At 48.9% G+C, this 24,120-nt stretch overlaps 1 protein-coding gene across 47 annotated transcripts in view; it reads right to left on the bottom strand.

Annotated features, from left to right (window-relative positions):
* The window catches only part of HDAC4 (histone deacetylase 4), a 172,142-nt gene that overhangs the window by 71,614 nt on the left and 76,408 nt on the right, over window positions 1-24,120 (bottom strand). For all 47 annotated transcript variants that reach the window (XM_086898701.1, XM_086898718.1, XM_086898713.1 and 44 more), the window contains one exon: window positions 5,960-6,204. In XM_086898701.1, the coding sequence (XP_086754827.1) occupies window positions 5,960-6,204 (245 nt within the window). The remainder of the gene's footprint in view (window positions 1-5,959; window positions 6,205-24,120) is intronic.

Here is a 24,120-nt window from a genome sequence, read left to right as displayed (position 1 = left end):
AATCATGGTGCCCCACATGTATTTTACTCTAGAAAAATCTGGAGTTCCCATTGTGCTCCTTCTAGCCAACCAACCGTGGCCCATCTCAGAAGAAACAAAAAGGAAACATTTCTTCTACTGTATTCCAGCTCTGTAAGGCCCAGAGCAGCCAAATTTCCCTGGATGAGCATTCCAGCTTCACTCCTGACACCACCAGCAGTGCTTGGATGGCAGGAAGATGCCTGAATTATCCCAGCCTGATGCAGGATTCCTTCAACCAAGAGATGGGGTAAAAGGTGTCCAAGCTGCTCCATGGATTTGTTGGCAGTACCCACCTCTCTGTGTGCAGGTTTGTCCTCACCACTCTCACAAAAGATCCTGACTTGGAGGCTGAGGAAAAGTCACCGCCCACCCCCTTCAAAGGGAGCAAACACTCTGATCTTCCAAAAGTTTTCCCCAGAGCTACTTCCATCAGAAGTTGAGTTTTGCAGGATCTAAGGTGTAAGTTTTGGAGTGGGCTTGGTGTGCCAGAAAAGCGAGGCAAGGTCACTGAGAAAGAACAGGAAGTCGTCTGGAAATAGCGCGAGTTCCAAGGCGTTCGAGTAGTAACGAGGCACAAAATGTTCAGTCTGGTCTTTTACCACTGACTGTACCCAGCTGCAGCTTCCTAAGATGAATAATCCTGTCATCCCGGAATCCAGACAGAGGCGGACACCTGGTATCTCCGGGCTTTTCAACTTCCTCTTGAAAGGGTTGTGAGGAACGGGAGCGCTGCAGAAGAGCGGCACAAAAACGAGGAGAGGGAGCCCCTCCACGCTGGCTGCTGCAGGAAGAGAGCACGGAGCAGACAGACCCAGGAACGGGAGCTGGGATATCAGGGGGTGGGATGGAAGTTGGCCCTTCCAGAGCCCAAGGGAAGCGGGTGCTCAGCAGGAGCCACAGTGCTGCCAGCAGCATCCCTAGGGACACGGGAAGGTGCCACAGGTTATCAGCAGATGACACCAACCCCAGCAGCAGAACTGGAACATGTGCAGCTTTCGCTACTGAGCAGGAATCAACACGGAGAGGCCACCAAAGAGAAGCTCTGGGCACTGTCGGGGCTATGTCGAGAGCAGCCTCACTAAAGGATGATGTGATTTGGGCCCAGTGAGCTACCACGGAAACATGGTTGGGTTGGGTTGGGTTGGGTTGGGCTGGGTTGGGTTGGGTTGGGAGGGATCTTAAAGATGATGCTGTTCCAGCCCCTGCCATGGGCCGGGACACCTTCCACCACAGCCCCATCCAGCCTGGCCTTGAGCAGCTCCAGGGGTATCTTGCAGGCAAACCTGCCATTCCATGGACAGGTGGCTTCACATGAAAACAAGGAGCAGTTTTTCCCCTCAGCATCAGCATGACAACTATCAAGTCCAGACATCTTTGGGAAAGAATTACATTTCTTTACAGCACAGCAAAATCTGGAAGATTCCCCGAAAGATTTTCACGCTCTGAGACCAAAGGAATGGCCTGGGAGTTTCACCTCATGTCTCTGAATAAGAGGCTGATCCCTTGAATGTGTTACTATCCCTCACTCAATGTAGGAATCCATTCTGTCAGGGGAAAGAACAATTTCATGATCACTGCACAGCAAACATCCTCACAAAGCTCCTTTCCCTGCTGCTGCTGCTTCTCTGCCCATCCTGTCTATTCTGGACACGCAGCCCAGCACTCCCTGTGCTATGGACGCACACAGTCCTTTTTCAGATGGTGGGAAAACTGGGAATGGGAATTGCAAACCTGCAGGTGAAGATTTCAGGCCCATGAGGAGCTGGGGAGGCTCAGCTGCTTCCTTGTGCTGTTACCCTGCCACTGACATGCGTCAGCATCCCCAAGAAGTTTCCAGCTGTGGCTATAAAACAGCCGGAGCTGGGAAGAGCCCTTCTCTGAGCTCGGACAGAGGAGATGAACCGCATTCCCCACAACGTCCTTCCCTCCCTGCTGAGCTCAGAGCGCCCGAGGTGCCTCTGGCCCTGCCGAAGCGCCCATCCTGCCCCTCTTCCATCCAGCCCTTGACCAGAAGGGCAAACGGAAAAGCTTTTGGTAACTTCCAGCTGATCTTGGCTGGGAATGAGTGACTCACAAAGGAAAAAATTCCCTGCCGGTTCCTTCACAACCAAAGGTCAGGCAAAGCTCACAGCGGGACCTGCGGAAAGGCTTTCCACCATCTCACCCGAGAACCAGGCCCCTTATTCCATTCTTGGTTTTGTTCAGGAAGGCAGATTTGAAGGCCATAAATATTGTCCCACATCTGGCGATGCACAGAAGAAAATCCGCCTGGCTGAAGGCAAGTGGCTACAGGAGAGAGGAGCAGCCGCTGGTGCCTCCAGACTCCTTTCCGGAGTGAGGGCTGGGCAATCTGCAGGGCTGCTCTGGAGCTGTGAAAGAAACAGCCTGCCCTGCTCCATATGGTGTGAAGCCTTCAAAAGGCACGGCTTATTTTCCCCAAATGTATCAGGGCTCTCCCAAAATGGCCACGGCATGCTTTGGGTTGGGAGGGACCTTAAAGCTCATCCCATTCCAAGCCCCTCCTGTGGGCAGGGACATCTCCCACTAGAGCAGTTCACTCCAAGCCCTGTACCTCATCACTAATTTCTTCCTAATATCCAGTCTAAACTTATTCTCAGTCAGTTCAAAGCCATCCCCTCTTCTCCTATCTCTCTCTCCATGCCTGTGTTTTCTCCTTACCCTCCCACCCCTCCCCTGTGCCGAGCTCTGTGTCCATTATAGAGCCCTTCCACAAAATATCACTTCACTCATTTCCTGGCTCTCTCCAAATTGCACCATCTTGGGGAATCTGGCACTTCTATGTGAAGGCCAAAACACAATGTCTATAAAAGCAAGGACTGGGACACACCAGGGAAAGGATCACATGTTCAGGCAGTCATTGCCTTCTCCTCCTGCACTAGGTCAGATGATTAAAACTGAGCTGATGGAAGTGATTCCAAGCTCTGGAAAAAGCCAAAACTTCAGCTCTCAATAGGAAAAAGTTATCTACTGGGACAGAAAAACAGACAATCATGCCAGCATTTTCCAGGCCAAATTTCACTCACTTAAATGTTCCTCACACTCCTGCTTTGTTTGGGGGCTGGGATGGAGGGGTGTTCACCCTTAGTTCCTGTCCAGTCAGACCAGCTCCTCTGTTCCCACCAATACCATGGCAATAAAAGAAATAAAACAACCCCAAACCATGACTTCTCCTGTACCAGCAAAGGAGTCAGCACTGGAAACAAATGAGATGACTGAAAGCTTCACCAGCTGGGAGAGCTGGGGGTGCTCACCTGGAGAAGAGAAGGCTCCAGGGAGAGCTCAGAGCCCCCCTTCCAGGGCCTGAAGGGGCTCCAGGAGAGCTGGAGAGGGACTGGGGACAAAGGATGGAGGAACAGGACACAGGGAATGGCTCCCAGTGCCAGAGGGCAGGGCTGGATGGGAGATTGGGAAGGAATTGTTCCCTGTGAGGGTGGGGAGGCCCTGGCACAGGGTGCCCAGAGCAGCTGTGGCTGCCCCTGGATCCCTGGAATTGTCCAAGGCCAGGCTGGACAGGGCTGGGAGCAGCCTAGGACAGGGCAAGGTGTCCCTGCCCATGGCAGGGGGTGGAATTAGATGAGCCTTAGGGTCCCTCCCAACCCAAACCATTTTGGGATTCTATGAAATAAATTCTTTGCAGTTGATTAAAATGGTGTGAGCCAGGCTGTAGAGGAAAAAGCCAAAGTAATCAATTCTAGACAGTAGCACACACACAGAACAGAGTAAAATGCAGAAATTCTTCCCCCTTCACAGAAACAGTTTCCAAAGCAATCACGGGTTTAACATTATCACAGACTCACAGAATGGTCTGGGTTGGGAGGGATGTTAAAGCTCATCCCATTCCCCACCCCTGCCATGGGCTGCTCATGCCTGTGTGCACATGGGATTAAAAAACAAAAATAAAAACTCAGTTTCTCCAAAAAGAGCTCTGTGTCTTCACTCAGGACTGTTTCTATACCAAACTGCATACCCTCAGTGCTTTACTTGCAGAAGATAAATGGGTTTTATTTGCTTTTAACATCCCCACCCTGCTTTCTTCATGAGCTGGGCAGCTCCAAGTCCAAATTTAAAGTTATGTATTTTAATTCTCAGGGCAAAATAATCACTTGCCTGCACTCAGAGCCACTGAACTTAACACACTTGCCAGTTCTAAGAGTCGCTTAAATGTGGGCTGACTCCTGCACACAGAGACAAGCAGGATGTTTTCCCAGAGAAAATGCATCACAGTCACACACTGGGGTAGGCTTTGGGGGTTATTTTCTTTGTGAGGCATCACAGGGCTTATTTCAATAAGGTGCTGTTTGATTTTTAATGCACTTCTGGTCCTACTGACACACTACCCAGAGATCACCTTGCAGGCCACCCTTAGGTACAGGATTATATCATCCCTATTTTAAGGCTCTCATTTAGCCAAGCTTACACGCCAGATGAAGAACTTCACTACCTAATGGGCTTGATGCACTGTGTGTCCCAAAATTAGAGCTCAGCTTCTTCCTTACAGAGATTTTGAGCAGAGTCAGTCAGAGCTTTGACATAAATGGGAGCAAATATGTTCCTTCTCCAGTGCTTCGAGCTTGGCCATTAAATGGGATCTGACTGCCTGATTTTTCATAGACAAATAAGCACGGGCAATTACAAGGGAATAATGGAAATATTTGTCACAGGAGTTCCTGATCCTTTCTTCCCCCTCCCCCACCCTGAGTGCTTGTGCCAGCCAGCGTGCAAATGTGCAACCACAGAAACGTGGGGATACGTAAACATTCCATACACACACCCAGAGATGCACACACTGTGCATCCATGGATAAATATATTCACACCCAGGCACCTCCTCACCTCTGCCCTGGAGACAGCACACAGGACTCACCAAGGCACAGGGGTGTTTGCTGTTAATCCAGCCTCAAACAGGGACACTTCTCACAAAGCCCAGCTCCTCTCTGTACTAAGAAGTCTGTAAATAACACCCCATTAACTTTTAATCCCATCTTGCCCACTCTGACATGCATTTTGTATTGAAATGAAAGTTATATAAGGTTGAATCGAGGCTGCTTTTTAATATTACATTAAGGCTATTTACCATGTGCAGCACTAATCCCCCTTTGAAAAAAGGAGCCCATTAGCAATTCGGAAAGCTTACGTTGCCATAGCAATAGTCCAGCACTGGGAAATATTTATATAATGTCTCATGTTTTCACTCTGCAACAGCCATCCTCCAGACTGGACTGCCCACTGACCCTGCCTGGTGTTTCCTCCCTGTCCCACACAGGGCACAGCACCCGAGTGGTGCCTAACTCTGCAAAATCTGAACGTGTCCAGAACCACCTGCAGGCACTGCATTCCCTATTCCCACAGTCCCACCATGGTCCACATGCTCGGTCTGCAGCTCGTGCTGATGGCCAATGTCCAATGAGAAGTTCCCATGCCCCTACTCCCAAAATGTGTGACCACAGTAACAGGTAACCTCCCGCTGGGGTCAATTCCACTGAGGCATTTTTTATGTCCAGGGAGGGGAACAGAGCTGGGGAAGGGATTGGAGCATCAGGAGCAGCTGAGGGAGCTGGGAAAGGGGCTCAGCCTGGAGAAAAGAAGGCTCAGAGGGGCCCTTCTGGCTCTGCACAAGTCCCTGACAGGAGAGTGGACAACAAGGGATAGGACAAGAGAAAACAGCTTTGGGCCATGCCAGGGAAGGTTTAGATTCGAGAAGAGGGAAAATATCTTTCCTGGAAAGGTGGCCAGGCATTGGAACAGGTTCCCCTGGGCAGCGGTGGAGCCACCACCCCTGGAACCGTTTGGAGGGTGTGTGGGATGCAGTGCTCGGAGACCGTGGTGGTGCTGCCGGGTTGATGGCTGGAATGGATGATCCTGGGAGGCTTTTCCAACCTCAACAATTCCACAACCCCCTCTTTCCCGGCCGCCCTTACCTTGATGTGTTCGTGCAGCTGCGCCTCGTGCTGCCGGGAAAGCTGCTCGTGCTGCCGCTGGAACTCTGCAATCAGGATCTGCCTCTGGATCTGCTGCTTCTGCTTGAGGGCCAGCAGCTCCTGCTGCAGCTGCTGCTCCCGCAGCGTGGGCTCTGTCACCGGCATGGAGAACTGGTGGTCCAGCCGCAGGTCCATGGGCACCGAGCTCGGCGCCACTTGCAAGGGCAGGGCTGTGCTCACGTCAACTGTGGGGGAGAAGACAAGAGCGGGACTGAGCGGGGTCCTCATCCAGCAAAGGATGGGGGAAACACAGTCTGAATCAAGGGCAGCACCATGAAACTCACAGCATTCCTTCAGGGGTAACCAAGGACTACAGGAATTCGGGGATCAGCAAGTTTTCCACCAAACACCACCTCCTATAAACCCGTGTGTTTACCACAAGCAAAGAGCGTCACGTGTGTCCCATCTGTGCCTTCCAAACACACACACACACACACCTCCGTTTGTTCCACTCATCCAGCACCACCAAACACACACACACCTCCGTTTGTTCCACTCATCCAGCACCACCAAACACACACACACCTCCATTCCACTCATCCAGCACCACCAAACACACACACACACACCTCCGTTCCACTCATCCAGCACCACTGGAAATAGGGAGGATAAAGAGTAATCCAAGACTTCACAGAAAGGATTAAACTTGAGTTGTTAATTAATCTTGATGAACTGATGGACTGCCGTGGTCAGGAACATGAGGCTCTCCCTATAAGAAACTCAAGCAGAAAACCATGATGTGTTGGATAGTAAATCCCAAACTGGTTTGGTTGGGACCTCAAAGCCCATCCAGTGCCAGCTCCTGCCATGGGCAGGGACACCTTCCACCGTCCCAGGCTGCTCCAAGCCCCAATGTCCAACCTGGCCTTGGACACTGCCAGGGATCCAGGGGCAGCCCCAGCTGCTCTGGGCACCCTGTGCCAGCACCTCCCCACCATCCAGCCCTGCCCTCTGGCAGTGGCAAGCCACAGCCCTTTTGCAGTAACTGATCTCAGCTTGTTTCTCCTAAAAAAGAAAATTACTGTCACCCCTGAATGACTAAAAATCTTCTAAATTCCTCCTGAGTGACAGTTCTGCCTTTCACAGGTATTCTGTGTATTTGCAACATTTGCTGTCTCTCTCTCTCTCTCTCTCCAGGGCAATCCCTCAATAACTCTGCTGAGAGCTTTGAATGAACATCAGTTACAGGATAACAAAGGCTAATCCCTCAGAAACAATGAGCTTCAGCAAAACTGGGAAAATAAAGGTGGGAATTTTTTCCTCCATATCCTCTGTCAGGATATTAATCTTATCCATCCCATGGAGAGAGTTTTCATAGGGTTTTTCCCAAATACTTTCGTGGAGCAGATGTCCAGAAGCGTGTTCATTCCTCCCTGAACCCAGCTTGGCCATGGAGAAGGAGGAGGAGGAGGATGAGGAGGAGGAGGAAGAGAAGGAAAAGGAGGAGGAAACTCTTTTTTTGATGGAAACATTTTCAGCAAAAGGTCACATTACTGGAAGTGTTGCTATTTTTCGACCCACAAGCTCTTCCCTCTGCTTCCCTATTGTTTTCCTTCCCATGGCCTTTTCTCCACTCCCCTCTCTCCCCCGCAGCACCAGAGTGAGGATTCCTTGTCATGGATTGATTTCTGAGCCACAGACAGGGATTTTGGGGAGAGCAGCACACTCTGACCCGCCCTAAAGGCTGTGTTTGAGGTCTCTGGGGAGAGCTCAGAGCCCCTTCCAGTGCCTAAAGGGGCTCCAAGAGAGCTGCAGAGGAACTTGGGACAAGGGATGGAGGGACAGGACAAGGAGGAATGGCTTCCACTGCCAGAGGGAAGGAATGGATGGGATATTCCTGAAGGAATTCCTGGCTGGGAGGGTGGAGAGGCTCTGGCACAGGCTACTCAGAGAAGCTGTGGCTGCCCCTGGATCCCTGGAAGTGCCCAAGGCCAGGTTGAACATTGGGGTTTGGAACAGCCTGGAACAGTGGGAGTTGTCCCTGCCATGGCAGGGGTGGCACTGGATGGGTTTTGAGGTCCCTTCCAACCCAAACCATTCTGTGATTCCATGTGTTCCCCTTATCCTGTCCCTCCATCCCTTGTCCCAAGTCCCTCTCCAGCTCTCCTGGAGCCCCTTTAGGCCCTGGAAGGGGCTCTGAACTCTCCTTGGATCCCTCTATTCTCCAGGCTGAACACCCCCAACCCTCCCAAGCATGCAAAACTCAACCCAGTTTCAGGCAGAAAGAACACCCTGCCACTTGTGATTGTGCCTCGAGATCCATTCCTCCTGTTTGACTCCCTAAAAAGAGCCTTAAGTTGCCATTCTCTGCTGGAAAACAGCCCTAAGAAAACTCAACAAATCCCCCATTTTCCACCCAAAGGGACTCTCCCCCCCCACAGCTGCAGGGATGAGGACCACAATTCCTATTCAGGGCTCTGCGTCATCCCTGACTCTCAACTATTTCAGGCTCCAAAAAAGCCCCTCTTTGCCCCGCCGGGAGCTGCTGACCCACAGAGCCCTGTGAGCCCCAGCCAGCCTTCCCTGCTCAATGGACACAGCCCCACAACAAAAACCCTCCTGTGTTCCAGGGAGTCTTTGATGGGACACTCAAAAATTGCTTTTCCAGGTCCTGCCTTGAGAACGCACGAGCACAATCGGAGTTGTGACGCGAGCCGAGGCACAAAGACGACATTCAGGGCTGGCATGAGAAATGCCAAAGCCATGAATGAGGAGACAAGATCCTGATTATAAATAATAAACTATCTCACGGTCTCTCCCTGCTTTTTTTCTTCCCTGTAGGAATAGAAAAACATTAATTTTTTAACTTCCACCACCCCCTGCATATAGGGAATTATTTTTTCCCCATGGTCAAGTTAGCCTGATTTTGAGTCCATGTTCATGTTACGATGAGTTTTATACTAAGCTAGAACCACTCTGCTGGTGTTTCCCTTCCCAAATAAATAAAACATGGCTGTACATCACAGCCTGCTTGCACTCTGCACATTAATTAAGACCTGAAGCACTTCAGTCCCCCTCGGCTGCTGATGGAGGTTGGAAATTTGAAATCTTGCAGCTTGTCTGGAACACACTGAGAGGGATAACCCAAAACACAGGGAAATGAAATGACAATCTCCAACCTGAAGGCAAAGTGCACATCCTACAAAAAGTATTTAATCATGGAATCACAGGATGGATTGGCTTGGAAGGAGCCTTAAAGCTCATCCAGTCCCACCCCTGCCATGGGCACCTTCCGCTGTCCCAGGCTGCTCCAAGCCCCAGTGTCCATCCTGGCCTTGGGCACTGCCAGAGGTCCAGGGACAGCCACAGCTTCTCTGGGAATTCTATCCAAACTCCTCCTCACCCTGTGCCAGGGAACAATTCCTTCCCAATATCCCATCCATCCCTGCTCTCTGGCACTGGGAGCCATTCCCTGTGTCCTGTCCCTCCATCCCTTGTCCCCAGTCCCTCTCCAGCTCTCCTGGAGCCCCTTTAGGCCCTGGAAGGGGCTCTGAGCTCTCCCTAGAGCCTTCTCCTCTCCAGGTGAACACCCCCAGCTCTGCCAGCCTGGCTCTGTTGGAAAACTAAAAACATTTCACATAAAGGCTGTAGATAAGGCATTGTCAGGGAGTTTGTATTCTCCCACACTCCAAAAAGGAAAGTAACTTCTCCGTAAGTCCCGGGTGTTTTGGAAAGGATTAGGGGAAGGTGACACTAAAGCTGTGAATATACTTTTCAATAAAACTAACAGTAACAATTGAATTTTCTTCCCTTTCTCTGATACAGCATTTTCATGTTGGCCTTTAAAGGATGGAAATACAGGTTTGAGTCCTGTAAATACACTAAAATGTTAAACCAAAAATTTGGTATGAGAGGCACACCAAACAAATATTTAAATTCAAACCTTGTTTCAGAATAAGTTTTACTTAAGGCTAATTTAAAAAACATTCACAGAATCCCAGAACCACAGAGGGGTTTTGTTGGAAGGGACCTTAAAGACCATCACATCCCAGCCCCTTGCCATGGGCAGGGACACTTTCCACTAGACATCAAATTGGAGGTTTTTTTGTATCAAATGCTGCTGCCAAAAATTACTCTTTCCTTTTTTCTTTTTTCCTTGATCTTCTATTTTTTTTTTTAATTTAAATTTAAGCAGCACAGAAAACTGCCTCTCAGATTTGAAATCCAACATCACCTTCAAAGAGAAAGTGCAGGAAATGCTTTCCCTGAGCTCTGTCTTCCTCTGGCATAGAGAAAGTCCCAATCAGCTCCTTCCCAGCTCCTCTTTCTTCAACAATTCCCTTTGGAGAAGGGAAAAAAATCCCATCAACCTCCCGAAATCTGCTGCAAAACCCTGGGGATGAGAGTCTGGTTAAGGCTGGGGGAAGAAAGCAGCTCCCACTGCAGGACATACCCCACCTGCCCATGACAGAGCAAGCCTGGGAGATTCCCAAAATCCCAAGAAAAGAGCATTCCAGCCTCTTCCATTGACTCTCCAGTGCCTGGTGCCCTCCCCAGACACTGCCCACCAGGAATGAGATGTTCTTGCTCTGGTTGACCCTCTCCAGCCAGGGCTTTCCAGAGCCCATGGACTCAGCTTCTCCCCCTCTCCCATCCTTTCCGGGCCGGGGCTTTATTCCCAGCTAATGAGTTTGCTTTTTAATTACTGCTGTGCCAGCCATGCCCCCGGGCCAGGCTCTGCCAAGGGCAGCACGTCAGCCTTTGGGTACCCTCAAAAAGCAAACACAAAGCCAGAGGATGTGCTCAGTGTCCCAAACTCCTGGCTGCTGCCGTCGGATCATCCCCATCCCGCTGAACCACCCGGTGGGATGCTGAAGGAGTGTGTGCATGGATCTCTCCCTCTCAGCATCATTTCCAGCTCTTTCATCCCCAAGGAAAAGCAAAAAAATCATCTGTTTATTCCCTGACTTCATTCTTCAGGGCTGTCCTCAGTGTTCACCAACAGTTTTGGATTTTTAAATAATTCCCTGTGCTTTGAAAGCCATTTGAGCACCAAGTTGCTGCCAGCAGGAATGCCTTGGGCATGTGGGGAGCATGACGCTGGCTCTGAATCCTCGGAACACCGTTCCTGTAACCCATCACCCCAGTCTGCCTTCAGAATCAGCCTGGAAAGGGAGGCAAGCAGCTACTGCTGACTCTGAGAACAGCCAAGGGAGCACTTGAGGTGGTTGATTCTGGCAGGAAGATGTGTGTCAGTCGAGCATCACTGGATTATCGTGAATTGAATCCATCCCCCTCCCAGCAGCAGCTGGAGCGCCGGGATCCCCTGTGCCACCCAGCCAACACAGGGATCCTTTTCCAGCGGGGCTCCCACTCCCCAAATTGCCAGAACTCCCCAAAACACTGCGAGACGGTGAGATCAGAGCTATAAATAGCACTGAGCTACTGCAGTATCTGACTGCAGTGCCGGGATAAAAGCAGCGGATTTTGTGGGGAAGCGGAACGAAGCCACGGCACAGCGCCCTCGGAGCCGGTTCCATCTCCAGCACGGTGCATGTCCCACACAGAAGGAGAAAATAATAGGAGATGGGGGAAAACAACACACGACCAGCTTCACTCAATTCTGAATTTTTATTCTCTAGACAGGGTTGTGTCAAGCTGGACTGGAGGAAGCCCTAACTTGTCCAAGGGCAGGTGGTGGGAGCAGGTCACAGCAGGGCAGCTCCCAGGACACCAACATCCTCTGGAGCACATCCTGAGCATCACGTGGGGGCAGGATGAAGGCACAGTCCTGCTCTTCTGTGGATCCACACCAAACTGAAGAACTATCACTGATTTATGGAATGGCCTGGGTTGGAATGAGCCTTAAAGACCAAACCCTTGCTGGGTGGGAGAGCAGGAGGAAACACTTCTGTTTTGCTCAATTCTTACCTCTGTTATCCATTTCCAAGGACTAGGATCACGCTATCTTGGGCTGGAATTGACCAACAAGCTTGAGCATCACAGCCCAGCTGGAGCCAAAGGCAGGTCAGCACCCTGCAGTCCCCAGGAATTTTGGGACAGCCCAGGTGGGCGGCTGCAAAGCCAGCCTGGATCCTGTCTGGGAGCACAAGGCAGGAGTAAACAGCAGCCGAGGCTTCCTACAAGCTCCAGGCACGCTGCAGCTCGGTGAGAGCTGGAGTCACTCCCTGCTCAGGGAGTATTTCCTGCTCTGTGAATGGGAACCGAAATTAATCATCCCATCAGCCATGGAAACGCGTCGCGAGGCACCACTCCGCAGGCAACAGATGGAGCTTTAAATGTCACTCACTCATTCATTGCAAGGAAACTTTTCCCTGATTACTACCGAGACCTGGAGACGTAATAAGGACGCAGAGATCCCGGATTTCTACATATCCAGCTTTCCTGAGCCTAATTCCTCCCCTGAACAGACCTCATTAGCATTTATTAATAAGGTGCACGAAAATTTTATTCATGATGATAAGGAAGCCAAAACTTGAAGAGCAGACCACTCATCCTACTGTCTCCATCTTAGATTTAAAGCATTAAAAAATGTCTCTTAATTTGAAGAAAAATAAAACCCACCGAGCTACACCCACAATGGACAGAAAACAACATTTTCCAGTGTTTGCAAGGAATCCCAGAATGGTTGGGCTAGAAGGGATCTTGTTCCAGCCCCTCTCACCTCAGAGCAGGACATCAGAGTTCGGAAAATTATAAACTCCCATGGATAGATATCTCTTAATGAGAATATGGAGTTCAAGGCCAGCAGGCGTCTCCAACAGAGATGTCTCCAACAGATGAGCCTGAGCATAACAGAGCAGCTCCAAAGGAAGACACTCCAGTTTCTCCACCTCCTTTTCAACCATTATCCCACTTTATCTCCTTGTTGGATTCATCAGTGACATCTCTAACAAATGAGTGTCTCAGATGGAGCCAGAGCTTTTTGTGAAATTAAAGATAATGGAACGAAAGGAGTCGGCTTGGACTATTTCTCATTTCAAACTTCACACAATTGTGGGAAACCTTTCCTTGTACAGCTTCCTTGCATGGAGTAGATAAGCAAAACCCACTTAAGTTTCCATTGTGAAAAATCCCATCTAAATAAATAACAAATAATAAAACAGAAAACAACAAAAAATAAATGTATAGCTCGTCTAAAAAGGCTCAGGAAGCTGTGGCTGCCCCTGGATCTCTGGAAGTGTCCAAGGCCAGGCTGGGATAGTGGAAGATGTCCCTGCCATGGCAGAGGGAGGGACTGAATGATGTTTAAAGTTCCTTCCAACCCAAATCATTCCGGGATTCTGCGATTCCTGGGAATGTCATTTCAGCTGCCTCTTTGCTTCAGGCATTACCCAGCTATTGAACCTCTTTGATCCATCTGTGTTGCATGAACAGGAAACTTCTCCCCTCAGCAGATCCCCAGGACAAAAAGCAGAGTTGAAGGAAGCCCAGCTGCACTTCTGTAGAGCCAAACCCACGTGGATTTCTCACATGCTTCTCTCTAATCTCACTCTGAGCTTCCTTCAAGGGAAAATGACATTCTGGATAAGAGAATTTAACATGGAAGAGATGAAGCAGGAGCCAGAAAGTCTCATCCTGAGATTACATGTGAAAAACATCCCATGAGGAAAAAAATAATCCACCTGGTTGGGTCAGCAAGGGGAAGACGAGGGATTCCCAGTGAAGGGCCAAGCAAACACCTGGACATTCCCACTGGTCCTCTGGAGTTTTCCCTGGAGCCTCCCAAGGGGTGAGCTCTCCAATGGCAGGAATAAAGCCAGCTGATGAGCTGGTGGCACAGCATGCTTTGGCTTCCCATTCCACCTTGTCGTGGGCAGGGATACCTTCCACTGTCCCAGGTGGCTCCAAGCCCCAGTGCCCAACCTGGCCTTTGTCGCCCTGAAAATTAAACCTTCTGATCTTGTTTTCATAGATTCCAGCCACTTTCCCAGGAAAATAACTGTAAATATAGGTGTTTATACATCCTTTCTAAGAAATGTCTTTTGATGAACGTTCCTCACCACCAGTGTGCTTGGGAAGGTGGTAACCTGGCTATCCAGTCCCTGGTCATTGTTGAGAATCTATAAATACTGGAGTCACAAAAATAAAAGGAGCTCTTTTTCCTATCATACATTGAACCATGTCTGTGTGCATCATTCTGTGTCCTATAGCAACAGGCCTTGGGCACTGCCAGGGATCCAGGGGCAGCCCCAGCTGCTCTGGGCACCCTGTGCCAGGGCCTGCCCACCCTCACAGGGAACAATTCCTTCCCAATATCCCATCCAACCCTGCCCTCCCTCAGCTTAAGGTCACTACCCTTTGCCAAAAGAGAAGGTGAAACAAAATTCTTAAGAATTACCTGTCCCACTGTATTTCAAACAGCAGATAAATGGTTATTACTAGCAGGAGAGTGAGCTCACTTCTGTCACCAGCCAAGAGACCCCCAGCTGTCCAACAAGCCCCAAAATGTGCAACACCATCTCCTCCATCACAACAGAAATAAAGCAGCAAAAGGAGCAGCTAAACAGCAAATTGTAACAGGAATGCTATTCCACAGCTTTTGAAGACTCATTGATTGCTCAAAGGCTGTAGATTTGAGTAGAAATCCAGACTGTGGTGGAAGGGAAGCCCATCCAAATGGGTAAGTAGCCCACAGCTTCCTGTAGCCCCCTCTAGAAGGGTTTGACTTCCAAATAATGGAAATACTCAGTTATCAGCTGCGTTAGGACCAGGATGCTACTTGTCTCCATTCAATACAATGAAGATGCACATTAAAATACCAAAAGAAAGTCTTTTAAGAGAGCGTCAACCACAGGCAGTTTCCTAGAGAAATTCAAGTAGCCTCAACCCATTCAAACCCCTGGACAGCACAGAGGAATGGCATTAAAGCCCCTTTTTATTCTGTCAGAACAGGCAGGGGTTGCCCTTCCTGGATGCACACACCAAAACACAAACCTGAGCTAAGATTTCTCTTAAGAAACAGACATTTTCCATTCCCTCCCCACCCAAGACCCACCAGATGAACTGAACATGTTAAAACCGAGAATCCTGCCACCCAGATCCTAAAGGACGAGGGCAGATGTTCCCTGCAGTCCCCATGGCAGCAGTGATCCGTGAATGACAAGGACTCCCCACGTCACGGATGGCTCTCCTCAAAGGGAGCTTCCTCTCGGCATTTCTGCACAAACCACTGACACCAGGTGGCCTTTTAGGCACGGCACGAAAACTCAGTGCTGCTTCTGCTGAAAATCTGCCCAGCCTGTGGCATTTTCCTTCAGCAAAAACAGCCAGGTGCTGCTCCTCAAACAGAGCCAGAGCCACGGAGGGATGAGCTTGAAGGTGAGCTTTAGCACAACAGCACAACAGGTAAAATCCAGGTGGGTTGTAAAGCGTTTTAGATATTTCTCACAAGGAATCTCACTGGGATTCTCCATCTCTACCCTGTTCTGGTGGGGACCCACCTGCAGAGCTGCCTCCAGCTCTGGAACCCCCAGCATAAGGATGGGAAGCTGCTGGAACAAGTGCAGAGGGTGCCAGGGGCACTGCTCTGGAGCCAGGCTGGGAGAGCTGGGGATGCTCACCTGGAGAGGAGAAGACTCCAGAGAGACATCTGAGCCCATTCCAGAGCTAGCAAAGGACTTGGGACAAGGGATGGAGGGACAGGACAAGGAGGAATGGCTTCCCACTGCCAGAGGGAAGGGCTGGATGAAATAGTGAGAAGAAATTCATGGCTAAGGGGTGTTGAGGTCCTGGTACAGGGTGCCCAGAGAAGCTGTGGGTGCCCCTGGAAGTGTCCAAGGCCGGGCTGGACAGGGCTTGGAGCACCCTGGGACAGTGGAAGGTGTGCCCATGGCAGGGAGTGGAATAGGATGAGCTTTAAGGTCCCTTCCTACCCCAACCTTTCTGGGATTCTGTGATTCTCTGAATGCTGTTTTTAAACTCATTTAAACCTGCCTTCCAAAGGAATAAACAACTCTATGAATGAACAAAGAGAATAGCTAAATTTTGGAAGCTTCTAGACTTAAACTTCCCATTCCCTTCATTAAAAGCTCTGAGCCAGGTAGTGGCCTGCTGAGCATGGGAAGCAGCTTCCCAAACCACAACACACCCACACTGCACCTACCACAACCCCAGCAAGAGGGGAGCGACTCCTCCCTCAGAAATTCTGAGAAACTCTGGATTATCTTGCTTAAAAATGCCACTTCAGCTGCAAAACTTGGACCTAACACAGGGTTTAGGGATTCTGGCAAATTAAATGATGCCTGCCTCTTTCAGTGGGAGGCTACAACTCTGCTCCAGCTACATTCAGGCACTAAACTTCCCTATCAAGGAGTCAACTACAGCCTGATCCTTCCACAAAAAGAAACAGGATGCTGTGAGAAGCCCAAAGGCAAGAGATATAAAATATCTATATAAGGATGGAGCTCCTATACGTGCCCAAAATAACGGTGACTCGCTTTTCAGAACACTGGGAAAAGATAAAAGACTCAGGGAAGGAGCTGAAGAGGGTTCAGGGATTCAGCCAACCAAGGCTTAGGAGGACACCACAGACAAAAGGCACTGGGAAAGTTGGAAGAAAGAGATAAAAAGGGCATGCAGGCAGCAGCTGAGGAACAGCTGCAGGAGGCAAGCTGAAGAGGGAGGCTTTCAAAAGCAAATCTAAGGAGGTTAAATCTGATTCAGTGGTACCTGGAGGCAAACAGAAATGGCAATGGCTCATCTGCTGCCTCCCTGAAGTACTGGGTATTAGCAGGAAATGATGGAAATGGGACATCCAGGCTCGCTCCAACATTCCTCACCAAAACACTGTGTCAAGAAGCTCCAAAGAACACAGATAATCACTACCAAAACCCTCTTTAGGTAAAACTCCTGCTTGATACCAATGCACAGCTAATCCCTTCTCCACCAAGCAAACCACATCTCACATTAACTGTATTTGATTTTCACTTTAATGAAGCTCTGTGCTCTGCAGGTTCATCCTTCAAGTTTAGGAGCCCACTCCTCCAAAAGATTACAGGAACAAGACACTCTTTCAGGGCAAGCCAGACCGGCTGAAACATCCACAGAACAGAAAGCTGTGAGTGAAAACACTGTCCAGAGCAGCTGTGGCTACCCCATCCCTGGCAGTACCCAAGGCTGGATGGGGCTTGTCCCATGGGCAGGGGACACCTTGCACTAGCCCAGGTCGCTGTGTCCATATTTTCTATGTGAATCCCAGACTGTGCATCTCCCAGCGTTACAGAAGCCCACAGGACATGATGCTTACAAAAGCCCCTCTGCTCTCCCAGCTGATCAGCCCAAGGAGCCAGCACATAGAACAGCATTTCCAAAATGCCATTATTACCATTTTTTTGCATAGAGAAAGGTCTGCAAAGAGATGGATTCCTTCGCACGCTGTGTCAGACCACCCCTCTTAACGAGGGAGATAACAAGCCAAACTCCAAGTGCGCCAAATCCTGTGTCAGTGTTTCCATCCTGAAATAAAGCTGCCTTGAATCATTGCAGCCTAATCCTCCTGTGATTTCACCCATTTTCATTCCCATGTTTCCACTTCACAGCCGATTTGCCTCAAGTTTGCTTTGCTCAGGGCAGCGGCCTTGAACTGCAGAGCTCTGCTTTGGCAGGGGCCGGGAGACAGCACCAGCTCCTGGCCATGGATCCCAAGCTCCAGAGATTTCCTAGGGACTTCACTGTCCCTGCACAAGGTGCTCGGGCTCTGGAAGGGATGCCTGAAAAATGAGGGAGGGATGAAGCTGCAAGAGCTGGACACCGAGGGGCTGGAGCATGTCCAGGGAAGGGAACGGAGCTGGGAAGGGGCTGGAGCAGCAGGAGCGGCTGAGGGAGCTGGGAAAGGGGCTCAGCCTGGAGAAAAGGAGGCTCAGGGGGCCCTTCTGGCTCTGCACAGATCCCTGACAAGAGGGGGCAGCTGGGAATGGGTCAGAAAAGAACACAACCTGTCCAAACCAGTGCTGTTAGCCACAGCCACATCAGGAGAGACAGTTTTAATAATAACCTACATAGGCTTAATAATAACCTAATTTACAGATCCAACAGAACCAGACAAACCCAAGCAAACAAAGTCCCAAGGAAGAAGAAACAAGAGGCTGAAGCACATTACAGTCAGTTTGATCACCAGCGTGTTTTTAAGAGGATGCAAAACTCACTCCTGACCTTACCCAAACTTTGACTTCCCCGTACGATCATCACTCTGTCAGAAATGCCATCTCAGTATTTTTAGGTGACAGTACATTTGTTTGTACTGTACATTTCTGGTGAGAAATCTTGTTATGTTTTGTAGGTCACTTGGTTTTACCATCTGCCTTGATTTCTGCTCAAGGAAAGTGCTGCTTCTGAAATCCTCGATGCCGCAAACAAACTGGGAGATGCTGGAACCGGCAGCAGCTTGGTTTTGTATCGTCCCAGTGGAAATACAGAATACTCCTGGATAACGGGAAAAGGGCTCAGCTTGGGGGGTGGTCATTCCCTTCCCATCATGGTGGGAAGCCATTCCCTTTTGTGCTGTCACTCAAGTGTCCTAGGAAGCCATTCCCCCTTGTCCACTCACTCAGTGTCCTTGGAGAAAGTCCCTCTCCAGTTCTCCTGCACGCCCAAAATTTTTGGCAATATTCCACAACGACTTTAATAAAAAACCAAAAAAGATACGAAGCTTATTAGTAAATGAAACCTGAGGTGGCAGAGATCCTTCACTGCAAGGCCTCTCCTCCCACTGCCAGCCCATCTCAGATGCCTGAAGGAGCTTTACCAGCCACGCTGACAGCGACAAAATAAAGCACTGTGACAACTAGCTGATCCTTGGGAAGGCAAACACAAAATCATTCAGTCAGGTCTTGGAATTTTATAGCGGATTTGTCCTTGTTTTGACCATAATCTCACAAGTGATGCCAGCAGCAAACCCATCTGGCGCGTGTAAGACTAAATATCTGCTGCTCGTGGAGATCAGCGTCTCGAAATTAGCATTTGTGCCGAGATCTGGTTTGCAGTGGCTTAAAGAGCAAACAAGTTCATCTTCCTGTAGAATGCTGCACTCCTTCAGGCTGCTGTGCCCAGGGAGTCGAAATCTGTTGACAGGTAAAGGAAAACCTGCAGTGATGGGCTGCAAAGACTCATGGAATGGTTTGGGTTGGAAAGGAAATCTATCCTCAGTACCTGCCATACCCACCCAGAGATGCACAGCTCAGGATTTTGGGTGTAAAGCAGCATTTGGGTAGAAACCAGCAGTTAGTATTTCATTCCAAGGTGCAAATAGTGCCCTGCATTATGTAACAGCTCCTCAGAAGCTGAAATTCTCATCCTGCACAAGAACTTCTTTTGTGGGATAAAGAGTAAAGCGCATTCCAAACTGCACAAAAACGTAATATCCACCTGAAACCCCTGTCAAAGCTGCTTTGAAAGGATTGGAATTTGGCTTAATATGATGGTGATTTTTAAATCACCTGTAATTCTCATTCGTCTGTCACCTCATGCACCTCACTTAAAAAGTAATTTTCCTCTTGTGGAACAGAACTGTGGTGTAGTTCCTGTACCAGCATCCTGACCAGCAGCAGTAACTTTGTCAGAACATGTAGCCAAATCTCTGCAAAGAAGCCAAATTGATTTCAACAGAATAATAAAGAAATAATAAAAGTAAAACACAAAGGAGAAGTATACATACAACAAGGAAAATTATACACTGCTAAGCCTGGGAGAAACAGTGCAAAAAACTCTTTTGCTTGGCAAAAGCCCATGAATATCTGAGTATATGAGTATTTACAAGCTGCAGGAACTTGGGGTTCAGTGATGTACAAATTGCCAAGTGACTGCATTTTCTACTTCTCTGCTGCAACAAGCCTTTTCCAACCCAGCAAACAGCAGCACAACTCCAAAGCCCCCCCTCTGTGCCGAGGAACATAATTTCTGCCTAAACCAAAGAGAAAACAGAGATTATCCAACAAATATGGGGGATTTGGGATATGAGTGAACCCTGCAATATTGAGACTGACAGTGTCCAGCTGGCACCTGTGAGTGAATATTTGGGAAAGGGAGGGGGAACGACTGAAATCCCCTTCAGAGTGGATTAATGCATGTGGTTCCAAACCAAGTGGCAGTGGTGGTTCTCCCAGTGCCCTGCTGCAGTGACAGAGGTGAAACAGCTCCTTGCTGCACGTTTGGCTGCACATGGAGCCAGGTGAAGTTTCCTGGCTGCTCACTTAGGACACCTGATCCCCATGTCAACACTGCCAGTACCTTCCCTGCCGTGTCATTCCCAAACCTTCTCAGCGCCAGGATCGTGTGTCTGGAGCTGGTACAGAAGGTAAACCTCTCCCTCTGCTGCCATCCCAGAAAGGAAACTCTGGAGAATTCCAGAATTCCCTTCTCTGCAGTTTTAAATATTGCTCCATGCCAGCATGGGGTCACCAAGGTAAAGTCCTCAAGGTCCCAAAAGGGATTTTTTTTACTTTAAATCCATTTACTTATTTTTTAGTACCAGCCCTCTGCCTTTTCCACAGAGTTATCTCCTAACCCAAGAGCTCTGAACTCCTGAGGCTTTAGAGACTTTGTTACAAGCACAGCCAGGGATGGGCAAAGGCATCTGAGTTTTGTTGAGCACTAATTCAAGACATGATAAACCCCTGGGACAGGGATTATACAAGGTTAATACAAATATATACACATATATGTACATATACAAGCATATACAAATCCCTGTATCAGGGATTTACAGGGAACATGAAAGGAATTTTATTTTTTCCATCTAAAGAAATGTTTGATACCTCCAAACATGGTACCAAAAGTCTGATACTGTGGTTAGGGGTATTTTTTTGATAATAATCCAGTGGTACTTTACCAGCACAACATTTGGTCGAAGGTCAGGCCTGGTGTTTCCCACCAGGAAAAGCTGGCAGTTTCCCAGACCCTACGGACCATCAAAGGCAGGACAGGGAGACAAGGAGCTGCTCCCTCTGGAGCATCCAAGCAGGCTTTGAAGCCCAAAACATGATTTGTGAGGTTAAATGCCCTGACACACTGCAGTGGCCACCTGGACACCGTGGTCTGGCTGACTCCCAGGGACAGAGCTGGGAGCTGCTCCCAAGATCCTGCTCCCACTATAAAGCCATTAAGCAGAAAGAGGGACAGGGTTAGATGGAATACTGGGGAGAAATTCTTCCCTGTCAGGGCAGACAGAGGCTGGGATGGAATTCCCAGAGCAGCTGTGGCTGTCCCTGGATCCCTGGAAGTGTCCAAGGACAGGCTGAACAGGGCAACCTGCAATAGTGGGAGCTCCTGGAAATCCCTGCCCAGGGCAGAGGTGGAATGAGATGAGCTTTGAGGTTGCTCCCAACCCAAGCCTTCCTGGGATTCTGTGGTTTCTGAGTGTTTGAGGGTACTCAGTCCATGGGCTGCTGGACCTCAGCCAGCCACATCTGTGGGGAGACCCTGCCCGAGTGCTGCAGCACACTGTGTGAAGGGAACCCCTGACACACTGTGAGCTGAGTTTTACCAGCAAAACCCTGCTCAGCAAAACCCCTCTGGTGCACCCCGGGCTGAGGCAGGCAGGGCAGGCCAAATGGCACCCTAAGAAAGGCCCTGTTTAAGTGACAGGCACAGCAACTCCTGGGATTACAGGAGCTGGCCACGCCGTGCATCACAAACACCTTCCCAAAGCTGCTGCCAAGCCCCAGAGCTCATCTCAGCCCTTTGTGCCAGCAGAAAACCAAGAGAAAACCCCACTGCTCGCCAGGGGAGGCTTTCAGACAGGGAGGGACAAAGCCCCACCTGGCCCGATCTGTATCATCGAAGTCCTGACACTCCCTGGGCAAAACACCTCCAACTCTGCCCTGTGAATATCTTTAAAAATACATTATTGCAACCACTTCATCTATTTTTTGAAAAAATAAATAAATAAATAAATAAATAAAAAGTGCAGTAATTTACTTAATGTGAGGAACAATTTGCACACAGGTGGCAGACGACTGTCCCCAGTGAAAATAAAAAGCCTCCCATATGTCACCCTAGGCAGGACGACTCAGAATCTTCAAGAGCTTCATTAATATCATTTAAGTGTGACTGTCTACAAGCAGGGTTATAAATGGGTCATAAAAGGCAAGTTTTGACCTAAATTTCACTGTTTCGTCACTCAGTGCAACTTGGAGATATCCTACAGTAGCTTAGGACTTCTTCTCTCCAATGGAAAGATCATTGCATTGCACCAATTTTTTTTATTTTTTTTTTAATTCAGTGTACACAATTCACTGGCAAGAATTTTTGTCGGAGCTTTAAAAAGTATCTAGGAAAAGTATAATCAAAATGTGCAGTACATTTATGCTGCATATTACAACTGCAGTTCCAAATCAGTGATTCCAAAGCCTTTCATTAGATCATAAAAAACTTCAGGCCAGCTTATAATGAAATCTCTAATCAAATATGAATGAATCATCTGATATGACACAATTCCTTGAATGAGAAACAGATGGAAAAGTAGTGATGATTAAGTGGTTTAGATCACAAGATATTAGTTAAGCTAAAGGAGGAGATACTTAGTCACAGAATCGTGGACTGGTCTGGGTTTGAAAGAACTTTAAAGCTCATCCCATTCCAATCCCTGCTATGGGCAGGGACACCTTCCCCTATCCCAGGTTGCTCCAAGCCCCATCCAGCCTGGCCTGGGACAATTCCAGGGATGGGGAATCCACAGCTTCCCTGGGCAGCAAGGAAAGGTCTCTTTAATGAACCATCAGCAATTCTCCAGGGAAGCATCTGGAGGCTGCTGCTGTATTTCAGGCATCGCTGCACAAAACATTCACCTGATATTCCCTCCACTGCCCAAAGACAAAGCAGAGCCAAATATAGCCCTGAAAATCAATATACACCGGGGAAGAAGCCTCTGGGATCTTGATAAATGCATGTCGTGCTAGAAGAGGAATTCCTAAAATCCAGGTGACTGCTCTTTCCCCTTCAGCAATAAACTACCCCCAGCTCATTTTGGCAGAGAGCACCTGGGAGCCCCTGGAGATAACAGCACAGTCCATCCTCATCCTCCATCTCTCCAGGGAAGCTGATGGAAAAGAGGAATTGAGTGCAGGGTGTGTTGGAGCACTACGGCCCCAGGACAAGAGCTACCTCGAAAAAGTGAAGGGACTGAGAAAGGAAATTTCAAATTTCCTTTGGAAATAACAAAGATTTTACCCCAATTGCCTCTTTGGGGTTGCAAACCCAGGTGAAACATCCAGGCTGCAAACACACATGGCAGACAAGACATGGCCTCCAGAATCCCATCTGAGGCACATGGCATGTTTTCCCCAAGGAAAGCCTCAATCCATGATCAATTTCCATGAAACATTTATCACTTTTCATTCACCACACAGTACTGCTATTTTTAGCAAAGCCAGAGGCAATGGGAACAAATTCCTGAATAACCATTCAAGGCAGCCTTTCCAGGCCTGTTCACATCCTGCCATCTCCTCCTTCCCGAAGTTTTCTTCACAAAGTTTTAGCATTCAAAGGCTCTTCCCCTCATCACCCGCTTTTATACAAATCAAAAGCACAAAACAACCTTTCCTGTGGTAGGGAACTGGTGAGAATTCTTATTTTTGAAGATAACACTTGGTGAAGAGTCAGGACTAAGAGAATCCAGTGAATTCCGGAGCTGATCGGTGTGAATTAATGAACTAAGCAAGGTGAGGGAAGAAGAAAGAAAAACAGCAAGTTGGGGCTTGCAGCAGAGCAAACTTTCCTGCCTTTCATCCAGGAAACCAGCGCTGCATTCAAGAGCTTCACATTTAAGTGCTGCTTTCAGCTGTTAAAAGAGGGATAATCATTAATAATTCATGCCAGCTCCTCCAATTGATAACCATTTCCTCATGGGTAAGAAAGGAGACAGATAAATCATGACAGATAAATACGTTTTCTGAGACAAAAGACAACAAAGCAGAGTTGAGGAGCTGTGAGCTCCTGTTCTTCCAGGAAAACCACATTCTGGGCTCCAGCATCAGATCAGTTCAGGACTGCCCATCCCTGGAAGCGTCAGAAGCCAGGCTGGATGGGGCTTGGAGCAACCTGGGATAGTGGAAGGTGTCTTTGCCAATGGGACAAGATGTGTTTTAAGGTCCTTTCCAACCCAAACCTGATGATTCTCTGATTCCCAGCCTGGCTAGAGAGGT

The sequence above is a fragment of the Cyanistes caeruleus genome, chromosome 7 (genome assembly GCF_971803275.1).
Source record: "Cyanistes caeruleus chromosome 7, bCyaCae1.hap1.1, whole genome shotgun sequence".
Classification (NCBI taxonomy): Eukaryota; Metazoa; Chordata; class Aves; order Passeriformes; family Paridae; genus Cyanistes; species Cyanistes caeruleus.
Note: the sequence above shows the minus strand (reverse complement) of the source record. Positions and strands in the feature narration are given on the sequence as shown.